Source organism: Squalius cephalus (assembly GCF_949319135.1).
Source record: "Squalius cephalus genome assembly, chromosome: 9".
Classification (NCBI taxonomy): Eukaryota; Metazoa; Chordata; class Actinopteri; order Cypriniformes; family Leuciscidae; genus Squalius; species Squalius cephalus.
This window is the reverse complement of record NC_137130.1, coordinates 39,225,136-39,238,489: the sequence shown is the minus strand read 5'-3', so window position 1 is coordinate 39,238,489 and position 13,354 is coordinate 39,225,136. Positions and strand designations below refer to the sequence as shown.

The 13,354-nt window shown below is 37.5% G+C and overlaps 1 protein-coding gene across 5 annotated transcripts; it reads right to left on the bottom strand.

Moving 5' to 3' along the window:
* Window positions 1-333: 333 nt before the first annotated feature.
* LOC307164175 (uncharacterized protein) lies at window positions 334-11,491 on the bottom strand. Of its 5 annotated transcripts, XM_079880641.1 has the most exons (14): window positions 11,225-11,491; window positions 9,726-10,016; window positions 8,316-8,564; window positions 8,131-8,238; window positions 7,964-8,002; window positions 7,163-7,201; window positions 6,894-6,995; window positions 6,498-6,803; window positions 5,440-5,685; window positions 4,358-4,423; window positions 3,598-4,203; window positions 2,622-2,867; window positions 2,451-2,516; window positions 334-2,296 (listed from the first exon to the last, which is right to left on the bottom strand). In XM_079880641.1, exons 1-14 carry the CDS (start codon window positions 11,274-11,276, stop codon window positions 1,818-1,820), a joined length of 2,895 nt encoding a protein of 964 aa, XP_079736767.1. In that variant the 5' UTR covers window positions 11,277-11,491; the 3' UTR covers window positions 334-1,817. The 5 variants fall into 5 exon arrangements, with proteins under 5 accessions (XP_079736767.1, XP_079736765.1, XP_079736766.1 ...); XM_079880639.1 differs by having other exon boundaries at window positions 6,498-6,995; XM_079880640.1 differs by having other exon boundaries at window positions 4,358-4,420; window positions 6,498-6,995.
* Window positions 11,492-13,354: the final 1,863 nt, after the last annotated feature.

Here is a 13,354-nt window from a genome sequence, read left to right as displayed (position 1 = left end):
TGTGCATACTGATTACTATAATGTTTACAGACCAACCAGTAGCCTAATTTCAAGATGTTCACAATTTGTTTTAAATGTAATTTAATAATTTAAACAACAATCATTCACACTTTTTAAGGGAGTTCACCCCAAAAAAGAAGATTCTGTCATCATTTACTCACCCTCATGTCATACATGCATGACTTTCTTTCTCTGAATCACTGGGAAACATGTGAACAAATAAGCATCTGGACATACACATATACAAACACAATTTTAAAAAGTACCAGTCCTGCAAGTCCTATTTTAAGGGAAACTTTTATCATATCGCTAGAAATCAGCCAAGAAAAGATTTAATATTTAGAATGTTTTTAATTAAATGAAACAATCACAGACATTTTGGTTTGTTAAATTTGTGTAAGAAAAATAATAAAATAGGGCCTTATTATTCACACTCCAAACAACAAACCAGTGGCTCTCAACCTTTTTCTCCAAATCGATCCTGCAAGATCCCTTAAGATGACATTTCCCTATACTGTACTTCTGCAGCAAAGAGAAGTGTTTGTTTTTAAACCTTTTATATATATATATATATATAAAAGGTTTAAAAACAAACACTTCTCTTTGCTGCAGAGATATATATATATAATTTGTTTCCTAGTGTTATTACTCTTCTACTGCATGTTATTTTTTAAACAAAATAAATTCAAGATAGATTTAAAACTTCAGAATTATTTTTGCAAACAAACTTTGTAAATTGAAGCTATTATAATACAGCTATAGCTATCAATTATAACTTTTTAAAACAATATATAAGACAGATACAAAGCAGACACTTTACAACCTGCCAAACAGATCCACAGGGAGACGCCAAAAGATCCCTAACCCGCCGCTTTGACCTGACTGCATTTATACGGATCCATTCAGAATTACTAAACACAGCAAAATACAAAAGAAAAATTCATCATTCAAAACGCATGATTCTGAAGGTGGGTCGACATCAGAAGTGAACAGTTCCAGACTGCCCCAACCCACTTCTTCATGAGCATCCGTTATAAAACACTCGCAGGCATATACATCTATTACATTTCTTTAAAATACCTTTCCACTTTTCTCATATGCTTCTGTCAACCACAGGCTTGCAGTGCACATACTGGTGCTAAACACAAGTTTGCATGGCAAAAACTACAGTCTTCTGCACTGATTACTCATAAAATGTGGTTTGATCTTCTGCTAGGCTACAATTATGGACAAATATAATCTATATAACATAAACAATATTGACTAAACTAACACACAAACAGCTGTACGGTACTTTTCAAAGATGTATGATATTGAGTGAGCATGGACACGGCAGGCTGGATAAAGTCATTGGAAACACAGATATATAGTTTTAAAGCGTTCACTAATGTATTCTTGCCACTGTACTAAACTAATGTACAATATTGACAGCCACAGTTTTTATTCAGATGGCACACTTTGATGCCGGAGTATTTGGCCTGTTCCTTCTCTACATCTTGTTCACACACAGGCTTCCTATCCGTTTTCACCGGCTGTAGAACGTGTCCATCATCTCCTTCATTATCTTGTGTTATTTCTGATGTTCCTCCAGTGTTTTCCTTCTCACAACTCTCACTACTCCCTCCACACGGCTCTAGGTCACCAGTGTGTGTCTGTTCATCTTTCACAGCTGACAAAACCTCACCTCCCTCGTTGCTGATCTCACCATCTGTTCTTCCACCAGATACTGTCTGTGTGCTCAGATCCAGCTCTGAACGATGACTGTCCTTCACTGCATGTTGTTTCTTGTCCTCTGGCACAGGCATGTCACTGGTTATCTAGTCTGAATCAGAGACATTTACACCACAGTCTTGTTCATTTTTGACGTGTCGACTCATTTGCGGTGGATCATTTCCTCCCTCATGTCCACTATTGCCACTATCTTCTGGTTGAGTTTGCACTTCAGTTTCTCCTTCATTTTGCACAACCTTTGTATTATTATGAGTCAGTTTAAAGCTTTCTGTCATCTTTGATTTATTTGGCACTTCTTCATCTTGTCTACTCAACCCATCGTCGAGCCGCCGCTGAGACACACTGTTTGAATCAGTTTGCTTGTCTTGTTTGTCAGCATTAGTGCAGCTTTGTTCCTCATGTAGCTCTGGATCAGGACTGATTTCTTCTGTCATTTGTTCCAGTCCAGGACGTTTTCTGTCTTCTTCTTTGTCTTGTTCTGTGTAATTACTTCGGTCAGTTTGATTCGAAGACGAGTCGCTGCTGTTTATAGGTTTCTTCTCCAGGTTAGCTGGTGAATCTGTAACTAAATTGAACAAGATAAGAAACGTCATCCACTCATTCAAACACTTTGTTCAAATGACTAATAAATGACAATATCAATCTCCTGAATCTGGACTGGATGTGTAGAGAATAAGTACACAGTTAAAGTCAGGTCAGAAGAAAAGGCAGAAACTAACCCGCCGGAGAACTGAGAGCTTCATCGTCCAACAGCTGATCCACGGCGGGATGATCGCGAGCTTCCGCTGAAATAAGCAGAAACACAGATCAGATCAGATGTTTATTTCAGACTCCAGTGATTTGTCTGCCAGGTTTTGTTTCTCCAGACAAACACATCATCTGCATTTTACCTGTGTTTGCTCTGTCTATCCCATCCTGGTTTTCCTCTTCACTTCTCTCTTCTTTCTCTCCTGGTCTCATGTAATCCTCACTATTAGCCGTATCTTTGGTCTTCTGATTTCTCATGCTCTCGTTCTGCTGCTCAACTGATTCTTCACCTTTGTCACTTTGGCTCTTCTTCTCATTTTTGTGTTGTTGTTCTGCTTCATTTTCTGTATCCATTCTTTCTGTCACAGCAGATTGTGGACTCACAGTCTCTATGATTTCAAAATTGAACAAAAATGTAATTAGTAATTGTGTGTCCTCCACCTGACGATAGGTTAATGCTTCTGATATTGAGGTCTGCTTTAAACCCTTAGTTTTTCAGTGGAATACAAAAGGAGTATTTTTGAAATCTTCACATAACTCTTATTTATTCAACAGTTCATAGTGACCAATATCAAAACGGACAAAAACACAATCAAATCACCATGAAAGTACCATAAAATTAGTCCATACATCTCATGTGTTATATTCAGTGTTATATACATCAGACAACCTGACATCTGGTGTGATTTGAGAGTTGTGGTGGGAAAACTTTCAGTGAATAACATTTAGGTCTGTATGTTATAAGTTATTACATAAATACTTATGGACAGGAACATAGTGCACAAGCTACATGAATGAAACTTTTATTATGCTTTCTAATGTAGTTTGTGGAGCTTGAAAAAATCTGTGTGAAAATGCTTGAAATTCTCATTTTGTGTTACACTGATATCCATCATATTGCTGACATGAGGATGAGAAAAAGATCCATTTGTTTTTGGTGTGATTCATCTTTTTAACAGAAAATGACTCAATAAATCAGGTGAACAAACCATTAAAACTCCTTCTATGTAAATTTAAATACATTACAAAAGTAATAAAATGGTAGTTTATATCCAGATGAGATGTTTATTTCAGAATCATGTTCTGTTTCTCCAGACAAACATATAATCAGTGTTTTACCTGTGTCTCGTCCGTCTTCCGTCTCTTCTTTCTCTCCTGGTGTCTGATTATCCTCACTGTGATCTTCAGGTTTCTGCTCTTCTCTCTCGTTCTGATGCTCAGGAAACTTCTCTTCATCTCCGCTCTCCTGTTTCTGACTTCTCTCTTTCTCCTCTTCTTCTTGTCTCTGTTTATGTCTCTCCTTCTCAGCTTCATCAGGTTCGCTGTAAGTGTTTTCTTCTTCTTCAACTGCATGTTTGCTGTTCTTCTCATTTCTGTCTAGATCTCCTTCATTTTCATTTCCGGTGTCCTCTTGGTTTGTTTCTGACACAGCAGATTGTGGACTCTGTTTTAGATTTTTTGTTTGCACTTCTTCATCTCGTCTACTCAACTCATCGTCGTGTCCCAGCCGCTGAGACACACTGTTTATTATAGTGTCTGAATCAGTTTGTTTGCAGCTTTGGGTCTCTGGATCAGGACTGATTTCTTCTGTCATTTGTTCCAGTCCAGGACGTTTTCTGTCTTCTTCTTTGTCTTGTTCTGTGTAATTACTTCGGTCAGTTTGATTCGAAGACGAGTCGCTGCTGTTTATAGGTTTCTTCTCCAGGTTAGCTGGTGAATCTGTAACTAAATTGAACAAGATAAGAAACGTCATCCACTCATTCAAACACTTTGTTCAAATGACTAATAAATGACAATATCAATCTCCTGAATCTGGACTGGATGTGTAGAGAATAAGTACACAGTTAAAGTCAGGTCAGAAGAAAAGGCAGAAACTAACCCGCCGGAGAACTGAGAGCTTCATCGTCCAACAGCTGATCCACGGCGGGATGATCGAGAGCTTCTGCTGAAATAAGCAGAAACACATCAGATCAGGGGCCGTATTCACAAAGCATTTTATCTTACCACCAGGAGTACTCCTAAATCGCACTAAAAGATTTTAGCTAGGAGTTTTCTCTTAAAAGTTATTCACAACGCCTTTCAGACCTACTCTTAGTAAAGAAAAGTGACAACTCCTAAACTAAGAGTGAGTCTTCGTTGCTATGGATGACGTCATTACTCATGCACGAGCTTGACTGAAGTGACCACCTTGATTGGCTGATGATTGTAACGCGGGAATGATTCCAAACCCCGCCCCTACGATGATGAGTGACAGGTGACAGGTCTGAGAATGCGTGCGCTACACAAGTAGTGCGAAGGACGGAAGATGATGAATAACTGAATAAATAGCCTAAATGAATAAAGAGTAAGGCAAAACAAATAGCCTAGTAGCCTAATGAAACATATGGATTGATGCAATATCTTTGCAACATTATTGAATTAATCTGTCACTATATGCCTCTGCCTACGTTTGCAAAGAGAAGAACATTTTAATTTGATTCACAATGAAACGTTACAATTAGTTTACATGCAATGAGTAGCCTAGTTTTGGTTGTTGTTGGTGGCGTTATTGCATCCCTAGTTATGCCTACAATGCAGAATTGTTCCCTCGCGATTGGAAGCTCCTGTAGCGCCGCATACGCATTTCAAAACACCGCAGCGTGAAATGCCACAAAAAGCGGTTTGTGAATAGGTCTTAGTGAGTTAGGAGTCCTCTCGACTTCTTTTAAGCTGTCCCAGACTTAGGTGCTACTTTTAGGGCTATAATGCTTCGTGAATTACTCTTAGTCAAAAAAATTAGGAGTCCTAAAGTTACGAGTGACACGCCCATTATTTTTAGGAGTTGCTCCTAAATTCGCCAGTTAGGAGCTACTTTTAGCCTTAAAATTCTTTGTGAATACGGCCCCAGATGTTTATTTCAGACTCCAGTGATTTGTCTGCAAGGTTTTGTTTCTCCAGACAAACACATCATCTGCATTTTACCTGTGTTTGCTCTGTCTATCCCGTCCTGGTTTTCCTCTTCACTTCTCTCTTCTTTCTCTCCTGGTCTCATGTAATCCTCACTATTAGCCGTATCTTTGGTCTTCTGATTTCTCATGCTCTCGTTCTGCTGCTCAACTGATTGTTCACCTTTGTCACTTTGGCTCTTCTTCTCATTTTTGTGTTGTTGTTCGACTTCATTTTCTGTATCCATTCTTTCTGTCACAGCAGATTGTGGACTCACAGTCTCTATGATTTCAAAATTGAACAAAAATGTAATCAGTAATTGTGTTTCCTCCACCTGACGATAGGTTAATGCTTCTGATATTGAGGTCTGCTTTAAACCCTTAGTTTTTCAGTGGAATACAAAAGGAGTATTTTTGAAATCTTCACATAACTCTTATTTATTCAACAGTTCATAGTGACCAATATCAAAACGGACAAAAACACAATCAAATCACCATGAAAGTACCATAAAAGTAGTCCATACATCTCATGTGTTATATTCCCAATCTCCTTAAGCCTTGTGTGACGAACAGACTGAAGATTAAACTGCTCCATTAATGCGCTCCATTAAATACGACAGCTCTTGATGCAAGACGTCAGACAACCTGACATCTGGTGTGATTTGAGAGTTGTGGTGGGAAAACTTTCAGTGAATAACATTTAGGTCTGTATGTTATAAGTTATTACATAAATACTTATGGATAGGAACATAGTGCACAAGCTACATGAATGAAACTTTTATTATGCTTTCTAATGTAGTTTGTGGAGCTTGAAAAAATCTGCGTGAAAATGCTTGAAATTCTCATTTTGTGTTACACTGATATCCATCATATTGCTGACATGAGGATGAGAAAAAGATCCATTTGTTTTTGGAGTGATTTATCTTTTTAACAGAAAATGACTCAATAAATCGGGTGAACAAACCATTAAAACTCCTTCTATATCAATTTAAAAACATTACAAAAGTAATAAAAATGGTAGTTTATATCCAGATGAGATGTTTATTTCAGAATCATGTTCTGTTTCTCCAGACAAACATATAATCAGTGTTTTACCTGTGTCTCCTCCGTCTTCCGTCTCTTCTTTCTCTCCTGGTGTCTGATTATCCTCACTGTGATCTTCAGGTTTCTGCTCTTCTCTCTTGTTCTGATGCTCAGGAAACTTCTCTTCATCTCCGCTCTCCTGTTTCTGACTTCTCTCTTTCTCCTCTTCTTCTTCTTGTCTCTGTTTATGTCTCTCCTTCTCAGTTTCATCAGGTTCGCTGTAAGTGTTTTCTTCTGCTTCAACTGCATGTTTGCTGTTCTTCTCATTTCTGTCTAGTTCTCCTTCATTTTCATTTCCGGTGTCCTCTTGGTTTGTTTCTGACACAGCAGATTGTGGACTCTGTTTTAGATTTTGTTCCTGCAATTTTTTTGTTTCCTTCAGAAGTGTTTGTCCTTCATCAGTTTCACCTGAACTCTCTGCTCCATTGTCCTGATGCCATTTCTTATCAACAATAGATGGTTTTTGAGGGGGAAGTCTGGTGTGACTAGGGAGTGTGGCTTCAGACGAACCTGAAACAAAGCATTAGACATTAACAGCAGATTCAAGCGTCATTCATTCTCAGTGAGAGCTGAGAGTGAGTTTATAGTGTTATCCAGCAACACGAGCAACAGCCACCACTGTAAATATCATGTCAGCATGTCTACTGATAATAATAATACTAAATAGTAATTGTTACCTGGATAGACATCCGTTGGCTCGTTTCTCAACAGGCTACCTAAATTAATAGAAAACATTATTGATTACAAAATGATCAAATGATACACTTATGCTCTATTAAATGTCTATACAAGTGAATTTATGGCAGTGCTTATAAATTACAAGAACTAACAAGTTTGCAAAGTCCTGCATATTTAGGAGCTCATCCAATACTCAAATAGATAAGGCAGGACATTGTATGCAAATTATAGGCAAATATCATTTAGTGAATCCCAAGCTTGGAGCTTTATATCTTTGACTTCGCCCCTTTGAGATCAATGGCTTAACTATCTCCCATAAACATCAACTGAAGCCATGAAATCACGATATGATTTAACTTACGTTCACATACATATCAAATGCATACGAATATTTAATAAATAGAGAGATTAATTATACATAGACAAAATACATTTCTGATGAGATTTTGAGGGAAGCCAGGCTTCCTGGACAGACCGTCATCAAGAAATTGCTAACTAGAGCAATTAAAAAGAAAAAGAAAAATCTTAATAAAAGAACTACTATTTATATTTATATAAGACTATTTGAGATAAATGATGTTATTTTAATATGGATGTTTGGCTAAAGCATATTATGCAAAATTATATAACTTGCAAACTTTTGTTTTGTAGAAAGAGCAACATTTGTATTGTTTTTCTTACAAGTCACACAAGATGCCAAATCATGTCAAATATTCAAAATTGAAGCACATCTCAAACCTTGAAAGCATAAGAGTTAAAAATCAAACATTTTCCAAGCCCTGTACAAACCCTGATCTTACCATGTTCAGGGTCTGGTGTTTTCTTGCCAGGCTGCCTTGCTGCTCATCCATGTGCAAGACACACAAAAAACATGTTAATCTTTGTAATATAATCTTTGTGAGACATGGGTGTCAAATTAAGATGTATTTTGAGAGTAAATTGTTGAATACTTTTTCATGGCACTTACACTTTTTTTTACGTCTGTATAAGAATATTCCCAGTAGAATAAGCGGAAAGATGATGAGAAGTATTGCTACTATTAAGACTGGAACAAAAACAGCAGCCCCTGCTCCGCCTGCACACAAAAGACACAGTGTAAACATACAGCATCTGCATCAGAGTCTCAAGGCATCTACAACAGTTGTGTTGAACCTGTGTGGCAGTCTTCCAGAGTGAAGTCTGTGCTCTTGCTGTTAGCTTGATTCTTCACAGTGCAGGTATAGACCGAGTCACGGTTTTCCTCCTGTTCTTCAACTAGAAGCTCTGGTCCCGACTGATCCTTTATATTCGGCCCTCTCCATTCATAGCTCAGCTGAGTTCGGGATTTGCCCGAACACAACAGTTTTTTAACATTTGAAGTCTCATCCGGTTCACAGGTCACCTGAGGCTCTGGCAGAACATCTAAGACCCAAAAGCAGAGAGGCATTAGTGGTAATCAGTGGATATTTGCTCATTTTGAGATTACTAATCAATAACTCAAACTGTTCTAGTTAATAATCAAGATTATTGATTATTAATCAATAACAGTGTTAATGTCACTTTCTCTGTTTTAAATATTTTTGTATATGTATGGGTACATTTACATTTATGCATTTGGCAGACGCTTTTATCCAAAGCGAATTACATTGCATTTCAAGGTACACATTTACATTCTTATCAGTTCTTGCTTTCCCTGGAATCAAACCCATGACCTTGGTGTTACAAGCGCCAATGCTCTACTGTTTGAGTTACAGGGAGGCTTGGCAAACATTGTATTATTCATGAGTAAATAATCAAGCCATGTGTAACTTCATTGACCATAACAGAGTTAAACTAACACCGCAAGTGTTCATTTCTTCATTCAACAAAGAAGAAACTGATTGTAACTTCAACTCCATTGATTTACTGAGCCATCAAGACTTTCTCCTGAGGCTGCAACCGGACGCTCATTCAACAGCTAAGGCACTGCATGTATCCTACATTTATCTAACTATACAGAGGTTTAGTATAAGCGGTAGACCTCTTGTTGAAGTAAGAAGCTGATGGTTCCTTCAGATGGTTAGATGACTCTTTTGATCGCTTCATTCCCCTGGGTTCTGTACCCGGTTTCATTCAATCTCACGTTTTTCATTTCCCATGTATGCGTGATTGTGTGTATGTGTTTGTTTAGATTAGTTATGTGTTTTTGATGTAGTTAAATAAAACCTTTGTGCACATTCATGTAAGTTTTGATTCTAGTCTCTGCTTTTAAATCAGCGTCAATTTAACGATGCGATCACAGCTACATGCTATACAGCGTTATTGTTCTGTGGCCATGAAAAATATCCTTTCTGAGAGTTGACAGACGAACAATACTGAGTGTTCGCTGGACAAACAGATGAATTGATTGTAATTTTAATTAATTCAATATTAATAATTAATTATAAGGAGTTATGATTAAATATACATTTTTCCCTTTTAACAAAATTTGCTACAACTGATATACATTAGTCTAAAATATTGAATTTCACCAAGCAGAAGAGCCTTGTAGTTTGACACTACAGACTGTAAGGTAATAGATAGATAGATAGATAGATACATTACCCAAAACTGTCACGGGATGACTGGAGGTCTGAACTTTCCCATTGATTTCAATTTCAGACTTATATTGTCCGCTGTCTTGGCTGGTTAGTTTTCTTATTGTGAGCTGTCCTGTTTCGAAATCAAGCACTAAACGTTGAGCGAACGAGCCGTACTCCACCACCTCACTCCCGTCATACAACAGAACCATGTTCCCATTGTGTTTCCACACTATTTTTGTAGGCTTTCCACGGATGCTTGGAGTAAGTGTGATGTATTTTCCAATTTCTTCATAGTCATCACAGAAAACAAAATCTATTGGAGATGAAAGAGACACTATTAGTGAAGGTTCTTCGTTTCAATGGGAGAATCTCACAAAAATAAACCTGGGTCATATTTTACACTGAAATCAAAAGACAATTACAGGACATAATATTCTGCTATGAGACAATTTAGCATATTTTATTTTTTGCAATGTACCATATTTAATTTTTAATAAATGTTTAAATGCACCAGTTTTCCAAGATATTCCCCCAACATTCTCATTGCCATAATGTGTTTACATGTTTCGATATTTAATGACAGATTGTCATTACTGCAATACAGTAATATTTACTATATTAACAGTAAATATACTGTAATACATTTGTATATGAAGAGTTCAGATGCAAAAGCCTCTAAATACCATCTGAAATTTTCTTATAGAATGATAATTTTTATCAAGCTCGTATATTTAAATTCAATAATTCCACTTAAATGGCAATGAAGATTACCTATTAATTATCATTTAAGTGAAAGTACTGAACTTGAATATACGAGCTTGATAAAAATTATCATTCTATATGAAAATTTCAGATGGCATTTAGAGGCTTTTGCATCTGAACTCTTCATATGTTAAATAAACAATTAAAACAACAGATACTTCAATTATAAATAATACAGTTATGCATATAAACTACATTAAAGTCTAGAGCCTGACATTTAATTGTCTTTATGCTAAATACAATGACTTTATTCCTTTGATTTTGATATGAAATATGACCTTGTTCTGGATGTTTCATTAAATCAAGTTACCAGCCTGCAAGTTATTGGCTCAAAAAAAAAAAAAAAAAAAAAAAAAAAAAAAAAAAAATTGTAAACAAACAACAAATCCCATTTTGGTATAAATCTCTAGCCTAATCTTATCAAATAAAGGTTTTGTGTTTCAGTTCAAGATCACAGAACAGCTTCAGTCCAAAGTTCAGTGAAAGTCCTGCATTCAAAGAGAGATTCACCAAAGTTTACACACGTTCGACTTATAATCTTTTTAGTCTGGCTTCAACTATTCCTTAAATGCTATAAAATACTTCATAACCCGTTCCAGAACTCTTTAAACAACGACTGATTAAAGAAGCATTTCCGCGAATGTCTGTATGTTTCGACCTGCCCAGAAGTTTCTGTTTCCCGCACAGGTCATTGCACCTGGATCACAGGGGAATAGTCTGTTTTACTTCATCTCCAAGTATAAAGAGCTGTGGACTTACCTCGAGCAAAACAGAGACATGTAATGAAGACCAAACTCTTAGTTACTGCCATCTTCCCTCAGGTCTCGAGAGTTTCTGTTTAACCCCGTGCGCGCGCCTGTGCGGGGATACTTAATGGAGACAGCATAAATCTCGACAGCTAACGCTAACAAAACAAAACAAATAAACCATTAAAAAGTCGCCACACTGTTTTGAAGCAGTGAGTAAAGGAAGAATGAAAAGAAAACTCCGCTTAAAGGTATGGAGTGTCCTCCTGAAACTGTGGGCGGAGACTGAAGGTGTAAACGCACCTTTATAAATGACGCAGGCAGTAAACGACAACCGGTTATATAACAGCTAATGGTCTCTTTCATGATGATTTTCTCACTAAAAGCGATCACAAAACATAGCACCAATGCTATATTTTCTTAATGTAATTATTTGTTAACAAACAAGTATTCATTACTTCAATGAGCTCGTTGTTTCTGCATTAAATTATTACATAGTTTAAATTAATACATTTTTAGCTAACTGTGATTTTGTATCAAGGTTATTATAGTTTTGCATTTTAAAATTAGTTTTTATTTTAATATCATTTTCAAATTTCCTATAAAGTTCAGTTTAGTTTTAGTTAGTTTCATTAATGGTTTTGTTAGTTTTAGTTTAGTTTTTATTTTGTGAACACATTTCTTTTTAGTTTTTATGTATTTAGTTTCAGTTTTAGTTTTAGTAATTATAGTTTAGCAGAGTTAACAGAACACTTCCAGTTAAAGACATTTAATTTCAGCAAAGTTTAATGTTTGCAGTTTACAGTTAACTCTTGTGAAAACCTCTTGATAATAAAAATAAAATAATTGTTTGAGGATGAACAAAGAACCGAACAAATGCAACTAAAAAGTAAAAATTATATAATAATATTAAAAATGAAATCTTGTTAAACGTGGTGTATGCGTATGATTATTCTTTAAGGTTATTTCAATGATTAATCCTTTCAAACATTATTCTTGTATTGATCCATTTATGCTTTTTGTCTATTGCATCGTTTAAAATCATATACTCATAGTTATACACATATTCAAATGTTCTCTTCAGACCAGACATTTAGTATACTTCTACTCTGACAAATATACTCTATTTCTGGGCTCTAGACATGCTATTTGTTGTTTCCGTTTTCTGCTCAGTGTGGTATCTTGTCTAATATGTGTGGTATAGGCCTATCTTGTTTAGGCTAGTTTCACATGAGATGGTGATCTTATACCTGGAATTAAGGTACAGCTGTATGTGCATGAGGTGGAAATACTTATATGGGCCTTTCTGCTTCTTAGGGCTGGTTCACACAGAAAGACGCGGGCACAGTGGCGAAAAAGCTCAAGGTCTCGATATGCATCTTTTAAAAGTTGAACTTATTTTAACTTGAGTGCCGCGTTTTTAGAGCGTCGTCTATTTCTATTTTATTTCAGTTTACGAAAATGTTTTTTGACCAATAGTTTTAGTCTTAGTTTCAGTTTTCGTTACGAAAATAACCTTAATTTCTGAAATGCATAACTAAGACAGTCACTTCTGATAACAGAACACTCTAGATTGTAATGTGGACTCATGCACTTTCTGTAAAGCTGCTTTGAAATGATGTGTATTACCCCGACTGAGCCTGGGCCCTCCGACTGAGCCTTGGGTCTCCGACTGAGCCTGGGGTCTCCGACTGAGCCTCTGCCCTCCGACTGAGCCTGGGGTCTCCGACTGAGCCTCTGCCCTCCGACTGAGCCTGGGGTCTCCGACTGAGCCTGGGGTCTCCGACTGAGCCTGGGGTCTCCGACTGAGCCTCGGGTCTCCGACTGAGCCTGGGGTCTCCGACTGAGCCTGGGGTCTCCGACTGAGCCTCTGCCCTCCGACTGAGCCTGGGGTCTCCGACTGAGCCTGGGGTCTCCGACTGAGCCTCTGCCCTCCGACTGAGCCTGGGGTCTCCGACTGAGCCTGGGGTCTCCGACTGAGCCTCTGCCCTCCGACTGAGCCTGGGGTCTCCGACTGAGCCTGGGGTCTCCGACTGAGCCTCTGCCCTCCGACTGAGCCTGGGGTCTCCGACTGAGCCTGTGCCCTCCGACTGAGCCTCTGCCCTCCGACTGAGCCTGGGGTCTCCGACTGAGCCTCTGCCCT

Coding starts and splice junctions, on each gene's coding strand:
- LOC307164175 (XM_079880639.1), bottom strand. CDS start 11,276: ATGGCAGTAACTAAGAGTTTGGTCTTCATTACATGTCTCTGTTTTGCT. Junction 4,424..5,439: donor GATAGACAGAGCAAACACAG/GTAAAATGCAGA, acceptor TGCTTATTTCAG/CAGAAGCTCTCGATCATCCC. Junction 2,297..2,450: donor AGCTCTCAGTTCTCCGGCGG/GTTAGTTTCTGC, acceptor TGTTCAATTTAG/TTACAGATTCACCAGCTAAC.